Below are 27,936 nucleotides of genomic sequence, written 5' to 3' on the forward strand. Positions count from 1 at the left end.
CCCCATATGGCGTCCCCGGCGACGAGAGGGCTGCAGTGACGGGTACCGACCAGAAGAGCGCAATCTTCAGCTTTCCGAAAGGCACCTGATGCTTTACTGAATCTGCCCCAGGTCGATGAGGGAGGAGATGGCGCCTGGGCAATGGCTCCCGCGCTGAGGGCATGAGTACGCGCTGCTCAGCCTGCTCTTGTAGAAATCCTCGGCCTTTGCGATTGTTCTGGGAAGAACAGCTACAGCTTTTAAGTGTTGTGTCCTTCATGAGTTCTCAAGGATAAAACCTATTCAGAGAACCACACCAAATGAGGAGAATGTGGAAAAATACTCCCAGGACTGAAGTTCAGCCTCTAAGCAAGAGAAAACAGTGTGATATGAGATGTTAACTGTCCTATCTGGTAACTAACTGCCTTTTGGTTAAAAAAGTGTGTTTAGTTTAGGTCTACAGGATGTTAGTTTGATGAAGACTGAAGTTGTGCATGAACAAGCTGGCAACCCCTGCACCCCAAGGCAAGGCACATGTTGCAAAAGGGCAGAGGTTGTGGTTATTTTCAAAATTATCCTGATACTCTGGCAGATTTTTCACTTGCCTTCATAAGCAGAATAACCAAAATATATGTGACAATTGCAAATAGTTACCTACTTTCTTCACGCACACACTCATCTGCTCTTGAGTTCAAGATGTCTTGTCCTCCTGAGTCTAAAGCTGGGATTTGATGCGCACATCTTTTGCAGCCCCACCATCACATTGCTCTTCTTCATCACTACACCAGCCACTTACTATGTAAGTCTGTGTGCCTGAGCTGTGAGCAGTTTGCAAACTGTTTTGGGCTAAAAATAACCCAGTGCAACATCTGTTGGTTTGAACCTGTTCTCTCTGTTAGCCACAGGATGGCATTAGCCTGGGATTATTTCTGACAGACAAGTTGCCTGCTTGACATAATTACGATCTCTTATTTTTTCTGGAGATGATGGATCGTTTCCGGCAGCTGTACTGGTGGTTTATATTTAGTTATTTGAGACACAGTGATAACCAGAAATATGCTCCAGGTGGCTTCCACTCCCACTGTGGGGTTGAGGTGGGGCTGAGATGGCCATTACTTCATGCCACTAATGGCAGAGGCACATTGCCAGCTTGGTTTCAAGCCTAGCCAGCCAGCCACATTTAACATGAGGACCTATTTCAGTAGTCCCACTGGTGATGCTGGGGATCCCTGTTCGGTTTCAGAGCCTCCAGTAAAGGTTAGCACAGCACCTTGAGCAGGAGCATCATCTGTCCTTGCTTAACTTGCAAGCTAGAGTGCAAACTCCACAGGGCAGTGTGTCAAAATGGGGCAAATCTGTTGCGTCCTCCCAAGCTAGTGAGGTTAGATTGAAGATACACAAGATTTTAAAAGTGGTATTGGAGGCAAGGGATTTCAAGCTTTTTTTTTTTTTCTTTTAAGTTTACACACAGCATAATGTGTGTCCAGTGACTGACTGGTTGAGTGACTGGTCTATTTGATGCGTGGAAATGGTTTAAAGGCTAATCTCTAGCAACATATAAAGTATCGTGATACAGTTGATTTCTGTTGTCTGTTGAAAGAAATCAGACTTTTTAATTGCCTTTTTAAAGGAATGCAAATTTGAAGTACGGATGTTCATGGCAGTCTAGGAAAAAAATTCTCCATTTATATTGTGTAAGAAAATGTCACTCTTATGTGCTGTTTAATACTATTATTAGTAGTGTTCACCCTAGACCTGTAGTTCTCATTTTTTTACAAGTAAACATTCCCGTCAGAAATTAATGATCTCAGTTAACTTCTTGGTGTCCTTGTAATGCTTTAGAAAATCAGAGGACAAATTAACCTCTATAATGATTTCATTTTTTAAAAAAGGTTTTGTCTAAGGTGAAATTTAGTCCCAGCACTTCAATAAATCATTTCAGCAGTATCAATTAGCATATGCACTTTATTAACTTTTTTTGTTATATGCAGCTGCTCAATGCCTTCTTGCATGTTAGCTACATCTACGATTCTGGAAATAACAAACTATGTAATTTTCTATTTATCGTTATAAAGAAGGTGACTGGTAGGTTGTGTGTGCTTTTAGTGCTGTTTGAAGGCTAAAGTGAACAGCTCCACTTGTTGACATTTAAGAACTTACTTGCTCCCAGAACAAGAAGATAGCATTAATTCTCATTTATGAGAAACCTTTGCAGTAATATTTGTTACCAGTAAAAGGAAGAAATGAGGATGTTCATCTCACCAGAGGTCAACATTTAAGTTTACAGTATTTTTTTCATAGTAGGACACTACTACACCACTAGTTGTTTAAAAGGACATTTCAAAATCAACTGCTATTTTAAAATTTAATTTAGTAAACACTGTAGGTTGTTGTGGCCCACGAAAGTTCTGTTCCCCCACCCTAAGACTGCCTTGGGGGCACATTCAGCTCTGAAGATCTGTGATCCAGTGACCGTGACTCGTCCGACAAGGGTTTGTGTAAAGAGGTTGCACCACTGGCACACAGGTCGACACAACAAACATGGGGGCCAGCAAGCAAATAGTCATTCTTAAAAACACACACATCCACCTCTGCCCGTAAGTGCCTTTCAGTACAAAAATACTGTACAAAGGGATGTCCTGGAACACAATCCCGTCCGTGTTGTATTATTACAGTTCCAAATAGCAGGTGCACTGTGGTGTCACCACCACGTCAAGTCCGGGAACAGCTTCTCATTAACCATATGAGTTGGAGGAGGGACTATGAAGGAAAAAAGATGAGGTGCACTGTTTTGAAGAGAAAGCTTCATTGGTAGCATTTCTAAAAGAAATTTAAGCCATGGTTTTCATTGTTCATAAGGCTTCATTCAGTTCTTAGAAATTGTCAGCCTAACTGTAATGGTTGCAGGCACAAGAGAAAGATCACATCTCATAACCAGCATGCTAACTAATGTAGATTAAGTTCTGCTTTCAAAATGTTTTTCTATATACATATACATTTGCAGTTCCAGATTTGGACTGTTTGTTTGCTTGTCTGTCTCTTTTCTGATAAAACTCCCCTGACAAAACCTTTGCAGCGTAGACAAGGCCTCACTTTCCAGATGAGTGGTTGCACGGTCCCTGTCCTGGGGCATCCACTCATTTGACATGAAGCCACAAACCTGCTGTGATATGACATCCATGTGTTGTTTCTGGTAAGTTCCCAGGGAGACACAACCACCGAACTCTCCTGGGGAAGCCAATGGAGAGTATTGGAGCTGGGAGGGTCAAAGGCTGAGTTTCAAAGGGGAAATCCCATCTGCAGGCAGATGAAGCCTGGGGCTTTCCCATGCTGGGACTCTGCAGCAGATTCAATGGCCCCCACACCAACTGCCATCATCCAGTCCTTGACACGCTCTGCACAAACACAGTCACTGCTTCTTCATACATGGTGAAGAGTATTTAGTGTCTGAAGAAGGACACCGTAAGTTACTGCAGAACATAGTGGTGGCTTCAGAATGGATTTAGGACAAATAATGTACACTTAATTAAGATTTACTTGGACTGAGCCAGGATAATTTAAGGGTAAGTTCCTATCTCAGGACTAGTGAGACCTTGTTTTAGTTCCACTCCTGTAAACCCTGGGTAAGGGTTCAGCATCACTATGTCACTTCATTATATGTAAGATGAGGGTGACCGAACTTCCATCATAGGTACATGGGGGGAAAACAGGATTTAAGGTAGGGAGATGCCCAGAATCAGTGAACACATCTTGACTAGCATCTTTAAGTGGAAATAACATGTTAACAATGTCAGTTTTGGCCGTAGGCAGATTTCTTTAATGACTGTGGTGAGAAGTTTGTGTTCTTCCAAATCCTATAGTGTCGGTGGTATCCTCATGTAAGGAGTCAAATCTAGTGAAGAGCTCCATGAGCCATGCTGATTTCAGTCCAAGCTGTTTAATAATTAAATCAGTCAGGTTAAACAGTTTGCATATTTCGGGAATCGCCATTTAGTTTACCAGAAGTCTGACAACAGCACAAATACAGGAAAAAGGGCCTAAACCAAGCAATTTTAGCTGTTCCCATCTATGTTTATCACAAAATCTCCCACTCCATCCAGCTGGTCTTTGAAATGGAACCTCAGCCCATGGTTTGCATCTCTTCGTGTCTTCAGACATTGACATGACTGACTTCAGAATAGTGTGCTAACCTTCAGCACATTTTATTTAATTTAGGATATTATGATAATTTATAACGCACAAGAAAATCAAAGGTCATACAGACACTGAAATGTTAAAACTCTGCTAATATGAGAGCCGTATTCTTCTAAAGCATCAGAAAGCATGTTTGAGTACTCCACTGTGATTAGAAATAACTTCATGCCGTATTGTTTTAAAATATTTAAATAATGTTCATGGCACATACACTTTGTATTTTAAAAAGGAAACCAGCAAATTAATATGTAAAATTTAGTTATTTTGATCCAATGGCATTTTCATATTTCTAAAGTAAGGGAATAATTTTATGCTTACAATATTAATCTGATCTTTAATTAGAGCTAAACAATGTTTTCACTAAATTATTAATATAATGAGCATAATTATTCTTTTTTTTATCTTGTATTTAAAGAGACCCAAAGGTTCACATACCTATCCAGGCACCATCAGGAGTATTTAGAAGAATGTAGCAATCTGTATTATGTGAGTTTAAATAAAATTTAATATATTTCTGAAACACTGAAATTTACAGCATGGAGAAAAAAAAAAAAGAGATGTCACAGACTGTGACATCTGGTGATGTTTCTTTTCTTTGGATGTTCACTTTTTCAGCTGTTTTAGAAGACTTGTGATTTTTGAGAAAATAGTAAGCTTGTGTAATCTGAGCAGGAGGTACTTCTAAGGATTAAACATCTATTTGATGCCAGCATCAACAGAGGTCTCTGGGACATGTAGATAAGAGTTGTCCAGAGAAATTGCTCAACAGCAAATGTATGCAGGCATGCAGGAAAGAGAAAGGTTGACTATTAACAGAGATAGAGTGATTGCTCAGAAGAGTTGGTCCTATCCCTGTCAAGCTGGGAAATGAGGATTGTCGCCTATATATATCAGAACAGAGAGGACTTCTCCCTGTCAGAGCTGCTGGTGGGAGAAGGTCACTGAGCTGCTTCAGCAAGCCAGCACCATGAAACTGCTCCTGCTGCTCCTGCTCTGCGTTTCCTATGTTAAATCCCAAGGCGTTACTGACTATGATGATGAGGTTGTAATACTGGTCATAAATAATAATGACAATAGTAATTATAATAATAGTAGTAGTAGTAAGAACTATTAATTTTATTTAATTGTATGCATGACTTACTTGTGACTTAGCTAAGGTAGAAGCTATGATCCAGTGCATGTTCTTTTTCTATTTGAGGTGTTCAGAGAAATAACCTTTGTGTTATTTCTTCATTGTGTGTAAGTGCTCAATAGTTATTTGCTGTGTTTGGATATATTTTCTTCCTGTTTATTTTATTTCTCTGTAGACAATGATGAATGTATGATGGTAAGATTAGTTATCTAGCTGAATTTATTTAAGGATATTAATTTAGCTATGTTGACATATGATGTTACAGACAGTTAATTTGTCAGGTGCAAAGGAGTAAAAGTGTACAGTTGATTGTGTCCTGTCTCAAAGGCAGTAAATTTTTTTCTACAGATTTAACAATCATTGAAAAAAATAACTGCCAGTTCATATAGCTTTACATTCAAAATGAAGAGGTAACAATTGTTGAACAAAAAGGCAAGCAATGAGGATCAATCTAAAATAACAATTTAACCTATATTTAGTTTTGTTTAAGCCAAATGTTTTAACAGAAAATACAATTTAGAATCTCAGTTTTTCATATTTTGAAAATCCCTGCAAAAATGAAATGGGTCAGGGTGATCAGAAATGAGATTATTTTCTGTTATACAATCTGAGTATTTGTGTCTGTACATTGACTACTGCTAAGACTATGATGCTAAATCATTTTGAGCGATTTTGTGATTTGTATGCTGCCTACTTTTAAAACTACTTGAAGCCTCTCATCCTGGATCCTTACAAATGTTTGTTATTCATAGCTAAGTCGGAGTGGGATAGGAGATGATAGAAGATTTTTATTCAGTAGTTCAAACAATTATTAATTCAGATGGTTTCATTTCAACGAGTACTTAGAGACTAGGCCTGTTTTCCTTGCTCAGCCTAAGACTTTCCTGTTTCTGGAAGTAATGGGGAATGTATGCATCAGAGGAAGCTCTAAAAACCTACCCTGAGATGTTATTGAATGCTTTCTGAATTCTGTCTGTTAATAGCTGGCGTGTGGCCAGAGACATGATGATACATTTGACTGTGGTCTGATTTTCTGAGACATTACAAATTTTCCTGTAGCCCAATGAAATATTGGGATGCTGATAACGTGATGCTGAATATTCTTCTTAGCCCCAAGAATGTCTAATGACTTTTTTTTGTATCATACTGCTTCAAGATTCATGGTGTTCAGTGGTGCTGAACTATATAAACGTTATTCCTTCGTCAGAATGAACTATTGAAATATTGTTTTGCTTTCATGTGAGGGCTTTTTAGTTTGTCTGTATCTAGGTAGAGGGAATGTGACTAGTCTTACAAGGGAGGTCATAGCAGTGACTTTTATATAGCATAATATTCCCATTTTTGCTTCCTTCATTCCATTCCATGGCTTTCCACACTGTGTAAAATACTAAAGAGTACTGAACAGATGCCTCTACCCTGTGCATCACATTTTTCAATAGCAATCCCCCATTCAGAGAGTTTCCTCTCCCCCTGGCTTTGCAGGATGAGAGCCCTCAGCCCGGGGCTCGAGGCCACCGACCCGTGGACAAAAGGCGGGAACCGACCCCCACGCTCCGACCTGTGGCACCTCCCATCAGTGGAAGCGGGTACCAGCCCCGGCCCCCAAAGCGGGTGAAGCCAGGTGACCAGAAAGAACGTATCGTCTACCCCGACGCTGGTGGCTGCAAGCATCCTCTGGATGAGCTGGTGGGTGTCTGATGCAGCTGCTAACACGCTGTCCTTTTCTTCTAGTGTACCCAAAATGGAGTTTTCTTTGCCAAATAAGGGACGGTCATTCATTTAAAGCGGTGCAGCTTTGCTTCTTTTTACTTGAGTTTAGTAGGACTGCATTCAGAAGAGTAATGCCACACAGTCTGTGGGATTGGTCACAGTCAGACAGCCTACGGTGAAGATGGAGAGATGAGATTTGAACCATAAGTGAGGAAAGGAAGTATGTGTGGGTTAGCCTGAGCTTTCCCTGCTGCTTTGCATAGGCAACTACAAAGAAGGACAGAAAAAACCTCTGCAAAAGCACTGGCTTGAATTTCAGATAATCTCAAGGAGCCCTAGGCATAAAAAAAAAAAAACAAACCACCAGCTCCTGTGTCTGTCTTAAAACTTGTTTCAGTCCGTAATTATAGTCTACCGTCAGTAACTGCCTCAGCTCTTGCGGAAGAGTGTGCATGTACGGTGGGATCTAGCATGCTCCTCACTGCCCTGCAGTGGTCCATCACACTGTCCCTGCTGTGCTCTCTGCCAGAAAATGCAAGCTGTGATGGTGTGTAGAGGCATCTCAGGGTCTGAGAGCAAATTTGAGTGTGGAGTTTTCTGACAAATGAAGTCTACTAAAGCTTAATGAATGCATGATTGTGGTAGAGACCCACTACTGCCTGAGTATTTTGGGTCTCACGGGACTCCAGAATTTCACAACTCTGTTTAAAACACTGTTGTCCTTTATGGCACAGTGCTTGTTGCAGAAGCACTGCTGCTCAGCTTCTCAAGATCATCATTTTTTATTGAAAAGCTGTTGGTCATTTCATATGAGAGATATGTACAACAAGGCATAGAGAACGTGGTTGATTCTCTGGGGCTGGTGAAGGAGGAAAGGGGCAGATATAAACATGCACAGGCACCAGGTAGTTCCTGACAGACTTTAATTTAGTTCGGGTAGCTTAACACCATGGACATGGACATTTAACAGTGCAGAAAATTGAAAAGCAGAGGGCCAAGAAAGTGTGAAGAAGGAGAGCATTTCCCAAGAGCTTCAACAAAAGAGCTCCTTCCTGCCCTTCAGACTACAGCTTCTTCTTTGAAGTTGAATGTCTTGAGTCCTTATCTGGATGCCTAAATATTTGGTCTCACGTTACTGACTATTCAGTGTGTTCAGAGGTATGGTCATTCACTGGTGGGATTAGGAAGTTTTTATCTGGACTTTTACTCACAGCCCTTTTTATCTTTTTTTTAAGGGAGTGCTGTGTCCAACTGGATGTGAGCTGCAAACTACACTGGTAAAACAGGAAAAAAATGTGAGAGCTGTTGTTCGTGATCTGAAGGACAAAGTGAGCAAATTGTCTGAAACCTCTACAACTTTCTATGAATACGTCACTGTTCTAGATGATAAGCTGGTAAAGAGACAAAAACAAAGAAAAGGTATGCTATTTTTATTAATTATTGTTGTAAACAGTAGTACAGTTCTATTGGCATTGCTACTGTTATTTGTTAGTGGGACTTCTTAAAAAAAAAAAAAAATAAAAATACAGTGGAATACCTAGCAAAGTGGTGTTCCATGACCGTGTCATCTTAAATCTTTAAAAAAAAAATATTTTCAGAAAGGCAAAGAAATTGATCTCATACTAAGGCAAGATTCATATGAAGCCTCTAAACATAAGGGCTGTGTGTTCTCCCCTTACCTGCTTTCTTGTGTCCATCCAATCCCTTTATACCCACCTCCTGGCTTGGCACCATGGCTCCCTGGAATGAAGGTCATTGTGGAGTATAGCACCACTGACATATCTACTAGGTAGCAAAGAAGTAACTATACACATGTAACACTTTCCTGAGAATCTCTGCATAGGTTTTGCACATTGTGGAAAGATAAGCAAAATCGTTCCTCCCCACTAAGGAAAGAGGGGGCTTCCCAAATTGTGCTTACAGATTCCTCTTCATTATTTAATAGCTGCAAAATGTGTTGAAAACTAATCTGCTTTTTATCTCTTTGCTTTCTAGACAATGATGATATACTTTCTCAGTACAACACAGAAGTGGAATTGCATTATAATTATATAAAGGATAATCTGGACAATAACATCCCATCTAGTCTCAGGGTCCTTCGTGCAGTTGTGGATTCTTTACACAAAAAGATACAAAAACTGGAAAATGCCATTGCAACCCAGGTGGACTACTGCCGTTCCCCATGTGTTGTTTCCTGTAATATTCCAGTGGTTTCAGGCAAAGGTATCCATTTAACTACAAAGATATCTCTTCTCCCATTTATATCATTGTGCAAATTGATAGATGCTTCGTTCAGTTGGTGTCAACATTCCTCTGAAGCCCGTGTCTTTGATTAGGGTAGCAGAAAAGATGGAATGTGATCCTAAAAGAAAAAAAGTATTTTATGGATGCCTGTACTGGTCAGACCAAAGATCCTCTTACCCAGTATCAATCTTCATTAGTAGTCAGCACCATTTTAAAGAAATACATACTTCAGGGTCTTTGTAAGGTGGAGGTGGTACATTTTTGAACTAGCATAGTTGTACCCTTGATTTTTTCAATCAAGAAAGGTTCTTCTTTCACAGACTTGTCTAGTTCAAAAAGTAATGGGAAAATACACAGTCTCCCATCACTCAGGTTGAACTTCTAGAAATTCCTATATGCAAAAATAGAACAATGCACTGTTCTTTCTTCCTTGGTTCTTTCACATGATGTATCACAGGAATCAAAATGAGAGTAGAGTTTTATATATTTATATATACAAATATATATATAAAATTGTTCCCTTATAAAACTGAAGGATAAGATTATTGAAGAAGTTCAGCACTCTTTCAGTAACAGTGTCTTTGGTTTATTTTTGCAGAATGTGAGGATATTATCAGAAAGGGAGGCGAGGTATCTGAAATGTACCTCATCCAGCCAGATCCTTTCGGCAGACCATACAGAGTATACTGTGACATGGAAACAGATAATGGAGGTTAGTGTGAAATAACTATGTTGTTAATATATTAATTTAGATGCTACAACAAAACGTAATTTTCATTCTGTACAAATTAATATGGAGTTATAACTTTAGTAATTACTTGAGAGTTAAGTCTGACTTATTCATAAAAGTCTCATTGGTCATCTTCAGATGCACAGTAGGGTACTTCTACAATGACAATGGAAATAAATTGCTGGGATGGGCTGGTAAATAAAAACATACTTTACTATGACTAGAATGGACAGTGTATGGGTGGGCAAGGAGGGCCTGGCTCATTTCTCTACCCCACTACTATGCACTTGACAAAAGACCAGGGCAGTCCTTCAAGTTCTGCTTTTTCCGCCTTTCCTTATGAAGCAAGGAGCTACTTGACGGTGAGCAAAAATGACAAGGCTGAGCTCATAAGCAGTGAAAACATAGACCTGCTGCAAGAAAGCCATATGCTTGGTTTGTCTTCACATGAAGATATAAGGGCTGTATCTTGACGTTTCATGCTCCTTCCTTAATTGCTATTTAATCTAAATACTGTCACTCCTGCAGGCTGGACTTTGATTCAGAACCGCCAGGATGGCAGTGTCAATTTTGGAAGAGTATGGGATCAATACAAAAGAGGATTTGGAAATGTTGCGAAGAGTGGAGGGAAGAACTACTGTGATACACCAGGTAAAACACTGAGCATGAAACATGAAGAGCTCTTCTTACTGAGACTGTTTTCTTGTATTTCTTGAAGCTCTTTGATTTTTTAAAATTAATTGATCCACTTTGGCAGACCTATAGGCAAATCATAAAGTTACCTTGAAGTATATTGTGAAGTATATTTCACAGAGCTCTCACTTGTTGCTTCTCAGGTGAATATTGGCTTGGAAATGACAAGATCAGCCAGCTTACTAAAATAGGGCCCACTGAAGTTTTAATTGAAATGGAGGACTGGAATGGTGATAAAGTGTCGGCTCATTACGGAGGTTTCACCATACAGAACGAAGGAAACAAGTATCAGCTTTCAGTTAGTAACTACAAAGGCACTGCAGGCAATGCGCTAATGGAAGGAGCTTCACAGCTGCATGGAGAAAACAGGACAATGACAATTCACAATGGCATGTACTTCAGTACTTATGACAGAGACAATGATGGATGGTACGTACTTGCATTAGACGTTTAGTGCTAGAGTTAGGTTAGGTTATGGTTGGACTGGATGATCCTGAGGGTCTCTTGCAACCGAAATGATTCTATGATTTTTAAAAAACTAATTATCAGGCTGCATGTCTCTGCTTAAAACAGAACTGAATATACAATATTTCTTGGTCTTTCTGTTAGCTTTCACAGCAGTTCATAGTATCTTAAAATACATTTTCTCCCTGCAAGTTACCAGCCAAATATCCTCCTCATTTCCTTGGTGTAGCCAAGGCAGAATTGGCCTAGCCAAGGGCAAATAAAACTATATGCTACGTACTCACTTCTGTAAGACATGGGTCACGATGAAAGAGAAAAGGCAGCATGTCCTATTTAAAAAAAATAAAGTTCTGCCTACTTAGAAGACAGCTCAATTCTAAAGTACATAATTTATCTCTAAACTGTGTGCTGTGCCTTTACCTTAATACTTGATCACACATTCATGAATAAAGGAATCATGTAGATTGGGGCAGACATACATTTCTCATTGTTTTATATCTTTAAATTGCATTGATATTGCAATCATCATTATGAACTTCAAGTAATTGTAATTATCAATTGATAAACTAAAATGACATTCCTAAAGAGATGCAGCTAAACTTTTACTTGTTTTTCTTAGCTGCTTCACCTTCCAAGTGCCCTGTGTAGCACACACTTCTGATGGTCAATCTTTTACAGAAAGATCAGAGAGGATTTTAAATGTTTATTATGGTTTGAAAATTCCAGTACTGGGGCAGGTCTAGGTACTTTGTTGATCTACTTACTGTTCATCTGTCACTACTAACACTTCATTTTCCCTCATCAGGGTAACTTCAGATCCAAGAAAACAGTGCTCCAAAGAAGATGGTGGTGGATGGTGGTACAACCGCTGCCACTCAGCCAACCCCAATGGCAGATACTACTGGGGAGGGACCTACAGCTGGGATATGGCCAAACATGGTACAGATGATGGTGTCGTATGGATGAACTGGAAGGGGTCATGGTATTCAATGAAGAAGATGAGCATGAAAATCAGGCCATACTTCCCACATTAGCTATTATTGAAATGTACAGAATCAGGGATTTTCTTTTAATATTTGTACATGGTTATCTTTTTAGGCACAGTATTCAGGCTTGTGTTTGCATATGAGAACCAAATATGCATTTACAAGCATATTATGACCTGAAGTGAAAAGCTACATCAACTCTACATCAAAATCTAGCCAATGAAAATAACCCACAAGTGTATTTTGTTCGATTTTTCTTTTGTTCATAATACAGAAGTCACAAGTATAGAGTAACACTGATAAAAAGAAAACCAACCAAACAAAGAAAACCCCAAATTGTTTCACTCTTTTACAAAGGACTTCTATACCACATTTGAAGAGGGAGAGGATTATTTTTAAATGTTTTCTAAAATTAAATAAAAATTAAATAAAGGCTTAAAACTAAAGTTTTCCTCATGTGATTTCTAAATATTTATGCATTATCCAGGGAGAAGCAAGCACATTCCACCAAATAAGGGATGGTCTTTTTCTTTTGTGTCAAAAAAGTACAGTAACTACCTGTGTAACAGTTGAGAAGGAATAAAGTGAAAATATAGTATCTAACAAATGGGTAGAATATCAGTGAGTTTAAATCCTGTATGCTGTGTAAAATACACCCTTTCCTGGGACCTGGCTCACATACTGTGCCTCATAATATCCCTTCCACCATCCCACATCCTTTTATCATATAATAAAATACAGTATTAGAAGGCCTGGTTGGTATATCTTTCACACAGTCACAGTTGTGGGACTAAAGCAATTAATGACTCCAATCATATGGTAGGTGGAGGTTGGGTATTTAATTGAAACTAATGGTCTGGGCTCCCTCTGTAACCAGGAGCAGAAGTTGTCGCAAAGACAGGACCTGGGTAGGCAGGATCAGCCATCTCTCAGAGGGTACTGTCCTGCTTTCCTATGCAACGGAGGGGACCCAGATCAAGCGTGGTAGATGGATTCCCATCTAAAACCTCTCATGTTGATTTAACCTGTGGAGCCCAGGAAAACAAGGAGGAGACATCGTGGTGGTATCTCACTACATAAACACAAATATTCAGTATACCCACAGGCAGGCTTCCACTGAGACCAGGGATGTGGTCTACCTTGACTTCAGTAAAGCCTTTGACACAGTTTCCCACAGCATCCTCACAGCTAAGGTGAGGAGGTGTGGTCTAGACAATAGAGTAGTGAGGTGGGTTGCAAACTGGCTTAAGGAGAGAAGCCAGAGAGTGGTAGTCAATGGTGCGGAGTCTAGTTGGAGGCCAGTATCTAGTGGAGTGCCTCAGGGGTCAGTACTGGGGCCAATATTATTCAATATATTCATTAACGATTTGGACGAGGGAATAGAGTGTACTATCAGCAAGTTTGCTAATGACACTAAGCTGGGAGGAGTGGCTGACACACCAGAAGGCTGTGCTGCCATCCAGCGAGACCTGGACAAGCTGGAGAGTTGGGCAGGGAATAACCTAATGAAATTTAACAAGGGAAAGTGTAGAGTCCTGCATCTGGGCAGGAACAACCTCAGGTTCCAGTATAGGTTGGGAAATTCCATATTAGAGAGCAGTGGAGGGGAAAGGGACCTGGGGGTCCTGGTGGACAACAGGATGACCATGAGCCAGCACTGTGCCCTTGTGGCCAGGAAGGCCAATGGCATCCTGGGGTGTATTAGAAGGGGGGTGGTTAGTAGATCGAGAGAGGTCCTCCTTCCCCTCTACACCACCCTGGTGAGACCACATCTGGAATACTGTGTCCAGTTCTGGGCCCCTCAGTTCAAGAAGGACAGGGAACTGCTGGAGAGGGTCCAGCGTAGGGCAACCAAGATGATTAAGGGAGTGGAGCACCTCCTTTATGAAGAAAGGCTGAGGGAGCTGGGTCTCTTTAATTTGGAGAAGAGGAGACTGAGGGGTGACCTTATTAATGTTTATAAATATATAAAGGGTGAGTGCCACGAGGATGGAGCCAGGCTCTTCTCAGTGGCAAACAATGATAGGACAAGGGGTAATGGGATCAAGCTGGAACACAAGAGGTTCCACTTAAATTTGAGGAAAAATTTCTTCTCAGTAAGGATGACAGAACACTGGAACAGGCTGCCCAGGGGGGTTGTGGAGTCTCCTTCTCTGGAGACATTCAAAACCTGCCTGGACATGTTCCTGTGCGAGCTCACCTAGGCATTCCTGCTCCAGCAGGGGGATTGGACTAGATGATCTTTTGAGGTCCCTTCCAATCCCAAACATACTGTGATACTGTGATACTGTGATACTTTGTGAACAAAAACACAAGGTATGAAGTAGAAGTGCCTTTTCCAAAAACATGAACACTTCTCCACACATGCCTGTAGACATGTCTGTGCTCTTGCGCAAACTTTCCAAAAATGTTAGACAATGACTGTGTTTGAGAAGCATGGAAAAAAGGCTAAAAGTAAGCTGCTTTGCCAGTATCTGTTGATATTGTTAAATGGTATGAAACATACTGGCCAGTGAGATTGGAGGCAACAAAATTTGCTCATGTTTGTTTCTCAATAGAAGAACAGAAATGTTGAACAGAGTAAATACTTGTGAAATTTTATGTCATAAGGTATAAAGGTAAATGCACCCTGCTCTTGTGTAATTGTACAACCAATATAACTGTTTTTTCATGCAGCCAGCATTTTGCTAAAAAATCCTCACCATACACTGTCAGCAAGTTGCTGATTTAAAGCCCTCATCCATAGAAGAATCTTTGCTTGACACATGCTGAGAAACATTCTAAAGCAATGAAACATACTACAGCCATCCAGGTGCTCCTCATGTGGCTTGAACTGGTTACAGTCATTACCTTTTAGTGGCCACTAGGAAATCATATCTTGTTTTGGGAGCTGTATTTTAATAAGTTACTGTGAACTGTTTTATTTTGAAGCCAAAGTATGCATGGCAAACTTCCTAGAATTCATCAATGGGATGGAAAGTCTACTTCTATATTTGTAAAATCAAAGCTTAGGAGATCCTTAAAAATCAGTCCTAAAATGCATGTATCATTTATCGAAGTGTACTCCATGTTATATTTGTGGCAACAGTGAGAAACCAAACCACTCTCAGCTCTGACTGAGAACTGGCTCCTGCTGCTGTTTTGCTCCCCTCAAAATGCAAATGAGAGGGCACAGCCTAGCAGTGTGACTGTCAAAATCAAACAAACTTCCATGTTTCATATTAGTGGAGGCAGAAGCTTGTGGTGAACTTGCTTCTAAATTCTTCTTAAACACTCTTAAACAAAGTAAATAATTCGAATTGTAAATATTCTGATCTCTAGTCAAGGCGTGAGCTGCCAAAAACATAGACATAGACAAAGACATAGTCAAAGAGGTATACAAAGTTTATATAAAAAGGGTTTCAAAATCAATATTTCTTTGAAAAGGCTTGTCAGTTATAAATAATATGAAAAAACTGTTTTTTTAATAATTATTCAGTGTTTATTTTTAAGCCACAGATGTGTCCAGTTGCCTTCAGATTCACAGGGTAATGGTACATCATGCATATATATGAAAAACAATTTTCAACTGGTAGTTATAAGATATATATTAAAAGCCTGTCTCTCTACAGTGTTTCTATGGGCCTGATTTTCATTCTTACGATTTTGAGGGAATAGTCAGAGGCTCTAAATGGCAGCCAGACCACACCATTTTCAATCTCATAAGGAACGTTGTACCTGGGGTCATAGTGGCCCCCCAGGTAGTAAATTCCATTGAGGTTGGCTGCCTGGCAGCTGTTGTACCACCAGCCACCCCCGTACACCTCCGCACAGCTCTCCTCCCAGTGGTCCTGGTCCTGGTCAAAGGTGCTGAACCTCATCTGGGCATGGGACGTGTATTCGGAGCCCTCCTCCAGCCAGCCGGTGATCAGCGCGTCCCCAGCGGTCCCTTCGTAGGAGGACACGGCAAGGGCGTACCCTTCTTCTTCAGACCCTACCTGTACGATATACTCTGCATACACAGCGTTTCCATCCCAGTCCTCTAACTCTATCCGGAGGAGAGTGTCGTTCTGAGTCAGCAAGTGTATGTTCTCATTGCCCAGCCAGAACTCTCCTCGCCCTCTGCCATCCACGCTGCCGAAACCTCTCTTGTAGTCTTGCCAGGTCCGGTTAAAATTCACTGATCCATCCATTCTCTGTTGGATCAATAGCCATCCTCCCAGAGTGGTCTCTTGGTCGCAATAAACTGACAAAACCTTATTGGATCCCGCTGGCTTGATTTTGAAAATGCCACTTTTGGCACCAGAAGTGTGTTTCTGGCGGATATCATCACAGTCTAAAAAAAAAAGTTGAGCTGGTTTGACAGGAGTTATCAGCAAAATTTAATAAAAAGTTCAGAGGAATCCAAGTACCCATAGCTCTGATGAAAATTGTTAAACATGTCTTGGACTACACTAGGTAAAATGACAGGCAACATTAAAAATAATTCAGAAAAGAAAAATTTACAGACTTCTTAATATGTGAATTGTCTATGTAATACCAAGTATTAATGAACTATTTTCTTTTTTTGTTTTTGAGGTGGCAACAAACAGACACAGTGCTTGCATCTTATCATCACACTATTGTACTGCAGTATCTAAAACCAATGTGTCATTTTAGTTATGGATGGAGTTTGGCTCCACTACCTCAATAACTACTTCTGTGATGCCTGTGTACCTTTCCCAGTGTTGGGTGTCCTTTGCTTCACTCCTGACGGTCTGAAGCTGCGTGCCTGAAAGTCTGGGATATCCTCTGCACTCTCATCGTGTTGCACCCCACCTAGCTGCTCAGTTATTTCACGGGTCTTTAGTGATTTGGTTTCGAAAGTGGAGCCTCCCTTGTTGAAACTAGAAGAGGCGCTGGTCACTACAGTCTTGGAGTGACTTGCACTGCCAGATGGGAATCCAGAAGGCTGAAGGTGAAGTCCTCCAAAGTCATCTTCTTCGTCCTCTCTTAAGTCTGTAAATTTACCTTTCCCCTCATAAGTCCCTGAATGAGTGGATACTCCAGTACCTAAGTGGCTACTGCCTGTGCCAGTTAGGTGGCTGCTAGTTGAAATGCTGCTAGATCCACCAAAGGGTCTACCAGCAGTGGATGGAGAGTCAGGGGTAAAAAATGAGTCTAGCTCAGGAAATAGCTTCTCTAGCTTGTGCAAGTCACCTGTCCCACCAACGTGGTACGTGGTACCTTCCCCTCCAACATTTCCTGCTCCTTGTAAAAAGGAGCAGTCTGAGCCATCAGAAGAAACCATTTTTTCAACTACTTCTTCTCTAGGGCCACCAGGGCCAGTGACAATTTTTTTGGTGGTAGTTTTGGTGCATCTACGAACAATGGAGGAGGTTTTGCCTCCGAGACCAAGGGTTTCTCTCTCATGAATAGGAGTAACTAATTTGCTGGTGTGTGAATGTCCATCCCCCCTTGATTCTGCCACGTGATACAAGCTGTCGCCTCGGGAAGGGTTTATGTCTGTTTCTGATCTTTCTAATACCGCTTGCATCTGCCTGATGTTATTAATAATGTTCAAAGCTTGCATTTCTGGCAGAGGCTTATGCTTAAAATGCTCAGGAACATTTGAGTCCTTAAGTGGCCTCATTTTCAGTGTGCTCAAGGTGGTTGTTTGAAGCTCTGGGTGCAAGTTGATTGAGTTGGCTTGGGTAAGCTGCCTCTGGATGTTGTCGTAACTTTCTTTGTCCACCTGGTAATCAAAACTTCTGGCACAGCTTCCTTTGCAAGCTCGCAGCTTAATATCAATGTCCACCTACATAAACAGAGAGAAATAATTTAGTTAGGGAGCTTTCCTGACCTTCTCAAGCAAGCGTATCCTTTAACTGAACTGGGGAAAGGTGGGTGCTGCCCTGGTACTTCCCCCCTACAGCTGAGCTTTTCCAAAGCTCAGTTTTGAAATAAACTCTGATTTTAATTCCACTGTAAATATGACATGTGCAGTAGCACTGTGCATGAGCTCCATGGAGAAGTACATTGTAGCATGTTCCCAGTATCTGCTCCCTTTATTCTCGGGGCATAGGAGTGTCTTCCTGTTTTTGGAAGAAGTGCTACAGAGCTGGGCACATTCCCTGGGGACTGGGACAGAAACAGGTCCTCCAAGGAGAGGGGAAGACACCGGACTTGGCTCAGAGCCTGTCATGGCCCTTCTGTGAGGTCTGCCATCCTGGGGGTACCACTACTTTCCCCAATGATCCAAAAACCAGATCTCTAATCCAAGGATCAAATTGGGCTTTTGAGCAAACCTGCTGCTTGTGGCAGGACTTCTACTTGCATTACCATCAGAAGAACTGGCTGCAACCCAGGAACATGGGTTCTAATGCCAGCACTGGCTGTGGGCTGCACAGAAATCAACTCATTTGAGGATTTGCCTCCGCAGGTTAGATCCTGTCAGAGTGCCATCATGTTATCTTCCAGAGGGAGCACTGTTTGCCATGTATGATATAATGGACAGACCCTCTTTCTGTAGCTAAGCTCTGAAAGAATTGAAATTATGTAGATAACCTACCTCCAAGCGCTTCATCTCCGCCACCTGTTCCTGAATGCTGCTCTGCAGAGCTTTAATTCTGTTTACTTGAGTGACAACTCTCTGCTTTAATGTCACAATTCTCCGCCGCAGTTCTCCTGACACGTGACCATAGTTCTCATCAATCTCTGAAACAGAAATGCATCAGAGTTACCTATGCATGTGTGATTTTCTTTCCCAAAAGAGTAGCATATTTTAAAATATGTAATTAAAACATGTAATTAAGAACATATTTCTCATAGTACTGACCAGGTAAAAATTACATTAGTTTTCACTAGTTAGCAGTTAAGAGTCTTGTTAAGAGAATGTTTAGTCAGGTCTTGATAATAAGGTCCAGTGCAGCATATGTTTTCACTACATATTGCTTATGCACCAAAAAAAAAAAAAAATCATTCAGCAGCAGATAAGAAAACTGGGTGCAAGATACTCACCCTGAGCACTGTCCAGGTTTGGTTTTATTACATTTATGGTTTCCACAATTACCCGATTGGAGTTTTTATAGTTGTTTTGATTTTCTGCAAGCAACTTCTTTATTTTGTCTATTCTTTGACTATAATCTTGGTCTGTTTCATCAATCAGCCCTTGCATTCTGCAGCCTGATGGACATTTTATACCCTAAGATTGGAAGAGGGAAATAATTGTGTTAAAATCTTCATGAGTAAGCCTTTATTAAACATTATGTTTGCAGACTTTTGGCCAACACTGAAAACTCATGAAAAAAAAATAAGGCAAGATTCTGCTCCTTGTTTCCAGATGTCCTGTCCTGTTCATCCAACAATTTCATCAAGGACTTGTGTGATTTAGAACAAGCCACCTGGGAGCTGATCTCTTACCTCCTACACCTCTGATACTGGTGTGATGTCAGTCAAGTGCATCCCTCAGAAACCTGCTATAAAGGGAGGATCAAGCAAACCCTTAATTTTCCCTCTCCTCTGTTCCACAGGGTTGAAATTATATTTATATGTGCGTGTGTAAGCATTTATATATTTCCCAAAGGGCTGCTGTAAGGAGAAGTTTATTGTCCAGTTTGAGCAATGATGTCAGAGGCAAATTTATTTAAGCAAAATTTTCCCCAGAAAAGCTTAATGTTATTACAGACTAAAGCTCTTTGCCAATATTTCATTGAATAAATGTAGCATACAGGTGGGCTGAGATGCAAGAGGCAAGAGAGACAAGTTAAGTTCATACACAAACACATTCAGTCAATCATTATTAATCTTTTACTGAATATTTTGTCAGACTTCCTAAACAGTAACTAGTGAAGTGTAAGTTATTTCTAGCTATTTCTTTTCTTTGTCACACATCTTTCTTTCCAGTGCTTTTCTTTTACCAACTCCAAAAGGGTAATTTCCAAGATTCTGAAAAGAAATCCTTCTTATTTTTTCTGAGGAATAGCATTATTTTTTTTTCTTTTTTTCTTCCCCCCCCCGATTTACTTTCTCTTCCGATTCTGCACCCCTGTGAAACTCTCCCTCTTTTTCTTCTCGTCATTTTTTCTTTCCTTTTTTCCCACAGGAGATCTCACCAGGCTGCCTTGACATGAAGTGTTACCTGTCCTCTCTCAGACCTAAAGCCCAACCCCATGCTGGCTGCACAGCACCCATCGTGGTGGTCCACAAGCACCCTCCTGATGGGCACTGCTTTCCCCCCCAGAGCTCACTGCTCACCCAGTCATCATCCGCACAGAAGGGCCAATTCTTCTCATACTGGCAGGTGGACTGGGACATGTGCTCCACAATCCTGGGACCACGCACTCCTGCACCCTCCTTTTCAAAGGTGGTCTCTCCATCTTGTGCCTGCCAGGAGAAAAAGGGAGGAAAGCAGAACAGAGATTAACTAAATAGCTGCCAAGAGAACAGAAACGTAACTGTGATGTCCTCACTCCATGGCGTAGCTGATGTGTGGAAATTACAGCCATCTGGAAAGCATCACACTGAACAGTGCAAGGATTTAATTCCTGACATTCCTTGTAAGATATGATTTTGTTTGTTTTGTTGGAATAAAGCTTTTCATCTTTTAAAATTAATGCTGTTATGTGGGGAGCCGGTGACACTCAGGATATAGGATGATAATATAATTCCACAGAAATCTTGTGTTCTGTGTGTAAATATAAAATTAACTTGAAATTAGATTGCAAAAGGATAAGTTAAAACAATACTTAAAAAAAACCCATGTTCTATTTCCATTTGCTGCAATACTACTAAATTTCTATTTTCATTCTACCACCTTCAGTCTGCACAAAACTGGTTTAAAGATACATATTAAGAAAGTGCTCCCATTAGTGTTTCTGATTTTAATCACAGTTGTTAACTGTAAGCTTGCAGCGCTGTTTTGCCTGGCATAAAAAGCAAGACAGCTAATAGCATTGTAATAAAATTAATCATGTCAGTGATGGATGGATTCCACTGTGCTAATGGAAAGAAATAAATATACTGAGGTTTCCTTCAAGCCTGGGAAGCAAAAGTGCATATATGCAAGCTAATTCTAAGCCAAAACACTGTAAGGTTTCCTACTGTGTTATTGCTCAGTAAAGCACTGGATTTTTTTTTTTTCCCTTCTTGCTTTCTTTTTCATGAAAGAAAGCCCTGTTTTAGGGCTTGAGATGTAATTAGGTCTGACTGGACTCCTTTGCACACCTTATGTCCTTTTAAAGCAGCATAATTCATGTTTCTAAAGATTAATGATTAATTGTTATGATGATTAATTATTAATTCTGAGGCAGATTAATTCTGAATTTTCCTAATTCTAGTCTCCAGGGCCTGAACCTCGGTCCTGGGGAACTGTAATGTCATTACCAAAATCAGTTCGTTTGATTCATCCTGAGGGTCTGGCCCAAGTGCCTCTTGAAAATAACAAATAGAGACTTTACTTTTCGGTGGTCTGTGCTCTTTCAGCATTGACAAACCAATACAACTGCCTCTGTTTTGTCACATCTGCTTTCTACAATTTCTGTCATTTGTTGAAACATTCACATTCCTCAGAAAAACAGTCACAAAGAGACACATACAGAATCTATCATAACATTATGGCCTGAGACCTCAATGAGAAAATAGCAAGGTTATATTAGTATAGTTGAAAATTGAGTCTATCTATCTCCTTCATTATGTAAAAATTGATTCTTGTTTTTTTAATATGTATAATTGTATTGTATTTGTAGGTGGAAAACCCTGCCGAAGTGCCATCCAAAGGAGAGTAGAATTCACCTTAATAAATATGAACATTCCTGACTGACTGGAGCCACTAGCTTTCAGTCGGTTTGGTTTAACAATTACAGCATCATCTATGAATCTATGCATTCCTGTTAATGTATCTGCTTTACTGCTTCTGAAGCCAGGCAGATTCAGCAAAACTAAATTAAGCAAAACTAAAGAGCTGGATACTCAAGAACTACTGATGATGGTACAGCAGTGAAGAGGCTGCAGTAAGCCGGTGCATACCTGTGTGTATTGAATTTTACGAGCTCAGTGACAGCCAAAATGTATAAATATAATGAACAAACACTAAATAAAAGCTCACTCTCCAAAACAGAAAGATATGAAAAGAATCAAATAAGCAATCTCATACCCAGGCCAAGTTGAGGCACAGCAACACACAGAGGATCTTCATTGATATCATCCTCAGGAGAATTGCGAACAGAACTCTGACTGCAAGGATGTTGTTCACCAGTCTTTTGGTGCAATTTAAACCTTGATGTGAAGTTGAGATTAATCATTATGCTCCCTTCTGTTTGGAGACAAAACATGCCAAATGTCCCCCTCCCTTAGGTGATTACCCAAGGCCTCTTGCACAAGTTCCCAATGTTATTTGCTCCAGATAAGTTTGTACAGCACTAACATGAGGGCAACATCATGTATTCCAGGAAAAAAAAATCCATCTAAGGCTTAGTTTCTTGTAACTGGTTGTTCAACAAAGATGTATTCAGGACCTGGTGTGATCCAGCAATACTTACCTGCTGGAAGACACACACTCTGTGTGATGGGCATTTATCTCACATAATCAGAGAGCTGATATTTGGAAAAGGAAGTTTGCCCTTTCTGTGTGACTGTGTTCCACTGCTGTGAAATCCACTGGCCTCGCCAAAGCGAGTACTGATCTGAGAAAGGCTGATACAGATTATCTGTGACCATGTGGTCATCAACCAGAATTCATTCCTGAGGACTGCCAGGCTCAGTTTACATCCATTTTTACAGCTGGACCATACTGATGTTTTATAATGCATGATATGTTATACATAATGATGTCTCTTACACAAATGGTATAATTTTTTTATCAAGCAAGATTTGTTTGAAACGAATGCATAATCATGAAGACCACAGCATAGTGATACTTGAAAATGTTCCAGAAAATATGTTAAGCACAATTAAATCTTCCTAAGGAGTCATGTCTCCCTACATGTTTGTAGAAGTGGTATCGTTTGTATGTGGCAGTTGGTGATAATGTACTGTTGCTGTAAGCTCTATAACAAACCTTACTGGGAAGTGTTGTGCCTGTCTGTCAGACAGACTTGAGAGATGCTGCTCATCTCTAAAGTTGCCACCACAGTGAGCAGGAATGAGCAATAATACCTTCACTTGATCAAATGTGGGTCTGATCAGTTGAAAGAATTAAAGATTTCTCTTGGCTTTTTAAAACTGCATGACATTCACAAAACTCTCCATCATCTACAGGTTACAACATCTTAAATTCTGGTTTAGAGGGACTTGTTTAAGCCTGACTAGGGCATTGTGCAATGTACTAAATTCAAAATAGCTGATTGTAGCTTTGGATTCATTCCAGCAGCCTCTCGGGTTCTCTCTTATCCTCCCCTCCTGTGCTTCTTCTCTTGTTTTCTGCCTTTAGGAGGCCTGAACACCCTCCATGTACCCCATTTCTGGCCTTGCACTTCATGCTTCTCTAAACCCTCTAAAACTTAACAGAACTTACACCCATCTCACTAACAGTGAGTCATATCCTCAGGTAGCAGAAAACGGAAGAGCTTAATAAGATGGTGCTACATTGATTTGTGCCATTGATTAACACTTACACCCTCAGGATCTGGTTTTGCATGATGAAGGGTACGTATTATATTTATGGCCTAATGCTATCTGTGCAGAGCCTGAAACAAGATGTTTTGTCTGTGTTGATTCTCTGCAGCATGCTTTATAAAGTCTTATTTTGAACCCTGTGCAGTGCCAGTAATACTATGGTGCAACAAACCTCTTCTGATTTCAGTAACAAGACAGCCCAACAAACTTCAGTGACAAATGTCCAAACAGACCACATGTTACCTTTGCTCAGTTTGAAGATCTGCCAGCCATGGCTGTGCTGTTTGGTTGATTAAACATCTGTAAGGCAGCTTTTGAACTCAAAGCAGATAGTAAATATCCTCACATAGCAAAATCCTCAGCTGCTAATTTCAGCAGGGGCAAGAATGGTGATGCTTCCCCAATCCAAATCCTACACAGTTTTGTTTGCTATGTTGCAGCTGTTCAGTGAAATAATTATAAAAAGCTCAGAGAACAATAAAATGCTTAAAGGGGGGAAAGAAGAGAGGAAGTCTTGCAGGATTAGGATTAATTATTTTACAGAACAGAGCAATATGACCCCCCAAATCTACTGGGGTCCATGAAGAATCTCCTACTCAAGCCAACAAACTCTAATTTAGCCTCCACAATAGATAAAAAACTCTGCTCAAAGGTCACAGGCCCTCCGTGCTCAGGAACACAAGAATTGCACATACAACCTTCATGGGCTCTCCTTGTGCATACATTCATGTGCTCTGCTTTACCACAGGTTCACATGTGATGTTCCTTCAACCAAATCCCCTCCTCCTCACAATTACCATGGATGGTGCTTCACAGGCAAGCAGTTGCCCAGGGTTGTACTGTCTTTTCATTTTACAATAGTGCTCTGCAGACCATTTAAAGTTTCAAGGATATTCCTATGGTGCTCATCACTCAGCTGCCTCAGTGGCTTGCAAACATTAATTCCCTGGGCACAACTTTCTTCTTTTCACAGCTGCAGAAACCAGGTGAGAACATTAAGTCAAAAAGTGGTTATTAATTTACAGGAACTGTTTTGATAGTCCGAGTCTTCAGAGCACACCATACGTGCAGATCCCACTGAGAGTGGCTATCTATAGCTCTGTGCCTGAACTGGGGCTCACAAGGAACATCCAGCAGCCAGCTCTGAGATGCCTGAGCATCTTGCCTCTGGTCCCACAGGAGCCAGGTGATGAGGGCAGGAAGAGCATCTAATTCTGCAGAGTATCAACTGTAAGTAAGAGACAACTGTGCCCCACTTGGTCTTACTGCATACACGACAACCTACGCAACAACTAAAGCATCCTTCATAATTCAGATGTGATGTCACCTCAGTTCTGGCTTTTCCTAAATTGTAAGAGCTTGATTTTGTGATCTTCTATGTCTCCAAACATTATTTTTGTAATTTAATAGGTTTTAAAAATCAAGACCAGTAAGAGTACATCAAGCAGAAGAATTTCTGTCTTTGCTGTCATGCCAAGAGAGGATCTGACAATTTGCTGGGTGATGTCCCAGGTAGAGGCTACCAATGTAAGACTGGACACGGCAGTGGCATGTGCCAGGCCTCCTGTGACACTGACGGAAGGCACAGCTCTCTGGTGACCTTCAAATGCAGAACACTTAAGCTCTGGTCTTCCCAGCAAGGCCAGAGTAACTGGAAAAAGCTGATAACTGATCACAAACATTAGGTTACGTAAGCTAAGAGGGGTTTCCTGCTTCATGCAAAGGGGATTGCTGGGTGAAGCTGGGGTGAAGGAGGGGCTCCTCAGGACTTCCAGTTGAGGGCTGAATTAGGGCCTGACCTTCAGCCTGTACCTTTGTTTTCATGTTGCTATCATCCAGTCACTTCTCCCTGTGTTTGTTTGAAAGGCTAAAGGCTAGATAAACTTTGGATTTAACTTTAATTCATGATTGAAGGACAGAAATGCAGTTCGCTACTTCAGCTGCCCTGCTCTTGGCAGGTTGCCAGAGCAGTAGATGGGGAGACTGGGATTAGGTCTGGTTTGTGTGCCCTAGATGTGAGCCAGCCCTGGTTTGCCCAGCACTGTCCCTGTCTCCTTTCCTACCACCTGTCTCCGCCACCAGGTTCCAAGCAGTACGTTCTCCTCCTTTTACCTGCTCATTCCTGTCCCTCTTCTGGACACCTTGTCTTAGACTCCATTCTTCTTCAGCCCCAGCTCTCATTACTAGCCAGCCCCAGCATATGATCCCACATTTTCCCCATGCAGTGTCCTAGGCACTGAGGGACCCAGTAAGCCCTCCAGTCTGTCCACCTTATTCACCTCATTCTACCTTCATCCCCTTCCTCATCCACTTTTTCTGGCTTTGTTTGTTTGCTTGGTTTTGCTTGTTTGTTTGTGTTTGGTTGGTTGGTTTTGCTTTGGAGTGAGCATACAGAAGAGAAAGTATTTCTGTTCCCAGTTCCTCTGTTTTGTGCTACAGTGGTCTTTGGAAGAGTGACTGCAAGCACATGTATGAAAGAAAGGCAAACTTATATCCACCAAATCCTATAACAAATTTTTATAAACTTAGAGGGAGACAGGCTCACGTAAATACAGATGACTTTTACTATAGCTATGATCTGACTGTCATGTACAATAAAGTCTCATGTAGAAAAGAGAAATATGACTTTTCAGTGTACAAAATTGGGGCATTAAGTCAAATTACAACATATTTGCTTGCAAAAAATAATACCAAGAGTATTATTAACTCCCTAAGAGTGAGAAGAAACAGGAGATCTTTTCAGGCCCCTTTGATAGAGGGTTGGAAACAGTAGAAAGGAGCTCCAAAAGATATGAGTTTTGCCAGTGTTCTTTCAGAACCCAGAGAATATAACTGTAGGCTGGGATCCTGTAGACTCCTTGATGAATTCTGGCATAGGACTCCTCTGAAAGATCAAGATTCTTGGGCTCAATAGCTCTGACCTTCCTGACCACTGGAGCAGATGGTTCCCTCCAAAGAGGTTAAAATTATTTGTGAAAACTAGGACACCAATAAATCAACTGGAAGAATAAGCCAATCTTAGTTCTGGAGAGCAACCCATAAAATGCTTTGCCTAGTGATGAATTGGGTGTCAAAGCTGGTGGTGAGCCACGCAACATGACTGGTTGCATGGGTGAAACAGAGCTGTGCAAATATAGCGGTTCAGTGGTGTGGAGAGGTTGTCCTTCATCCCAAACAGTTGTTAACCTCACACTGGCCCTAGGCTTATGATGGCTTCTTCTCACCTGCTCCTGAGAAGCCTGTCTTCCTCTTAGTTTTTGGCCCAAGGGTAGAACTTGAACTAAGTCAAAACAACCTGAGTAACAATGACAGGGGTACAGCAGCTTATCATGCTGTGGAGGCTCAGACCCAAGGAAAGAGATCCAGCAGCAGCCTCGCTAGAGACCTTGGGCACCAAAACTGGAGAAGTGTTGAGGCAGTATAAACTGCATTTAAGATCTGTCTTACTAGTGTAATGTCTCCCTGTCTTTAAAATAAAGCATTTGAATGTGCTATTCAGAAATATCAGGTGAACTTCTGGCCTCTCACTAGTAGCTAAAAATAAGAACCAAGATACACTTTGTATTTCACTTCTTTATATACTAACTTGAGATGGAGTGTATTATTTGTTGAGAAATTTATCCACAAACCTAATTTGTTTTGCTAATGCACCCCTCAAATGCACTCATCAATTATTCTGAGTACATTCAGACAGCATCGCAAACTCTTTGCTCTTCTTGATCTGTGCTGTGAGTTTGCTCATGTGGATCACATGGAAAATTACTACCAGATCTAGAAAAAGAAAATTCAAGTAAAATGCAATGAATTTCTGCTGCAAATTTTATCATTTTTTGGTCTCATAACGACACTAGATACATTACATTAATTGTATATACTTAGGAACAAAGAAGGGGTATTCAGGAGTAATGGTTGTACAGTGTAATACTATGCGCTATATAGCAAATGAAACTCTTATTTTGAGAAACTTGTTAATATGTATGCTTTGGAGTAAAACATTTGTTCTTGGTCATTGATAGGATACTTCCTAACACATCCTGATTGAAAATGTATTCATTATTTCATGGTAAGCTCAGTTAAGTAGCCTTCAGCAGTAAACCAGGCCTCTTTCAAGTTGGTGTGTACTTTGGTCCATGTCACGTACCAATTTCATCAGAAAACAGAATGAAAACTTTTGGTAGCAAGCCATATTTTATGGAGAAATAGTTCTAACGCTCGCCTCTAAACAAAGAGCA

The 27,936-nt window shown here is 40.8% G+C and overlaps 2 protein-coding genes across 2 annotated transcripts; one reads left to right on the forward strand and one right to left on the reverse strand.

The window, feature by feature from the left end:
• Positions 1-5,083: 5,083 nt before the first annotated feature.
• FGB (fibrinogen beta chain) lies at positions 5,084-12,181 on the forward strand (the record flags this gene model as incomplete). Its single annotated transcript, XM_082051042.1, has 8 exons — positions 5,084-5,215; positions 6,788-6,991; positions 8,251-8,434; positions 9,011-9,238; positions 9,858-9,971; positions 10,518-10,640; positions 10,826-11,111; positions 11,953-12,181. Exons 1-8 carry the CDS (start codon positions 5,141-5,143, stop codon positions 12,179-12,181), a joined length of 1,443 nt encoding a protein of 480 aa, XP_081907168.1. The 5' UTR covers positions 5,084-5,140.
• A 3,557-nt stretch (positions 12,182-15,738) lies between these two features.
• On the reverse strand, positions 15,739-22,295 carry FGA (fibrinogen alpha chain; the record flags this gene model as incomplete). The annotated part of the gene is made up of 6 exons (XM_082050793.1): positions 15,739-16,448; positions 16,829-17,909; positions 18,663-18,808; positions 19,112-19,295; positions 20,348-20,476; positions 22,245-22,295. 6 exons carry the CDS (start codon positions 22,293-22,295, stop codon positions 15,739-15,741), a joined length of 2,301 nt encoding a protein of 766 aa, XP_081906919.1.
• Positions 22,296-27,936: the final 5,641 nt, after the last annotated feature.

The sequence above is a fragment of the Streptopelia decaocto genome, assembly GCF_964273445.1.
Source record: "Streptopelia decaocto genome assembly, chromosome: 4".
Taxonomy (NCBI): domain Eukaryota; kingdom Metazoa; phylum Chordata; class Aves; order Columbiformes; family Columbidae; genus Streptopelia; species Streptopelia decaocto.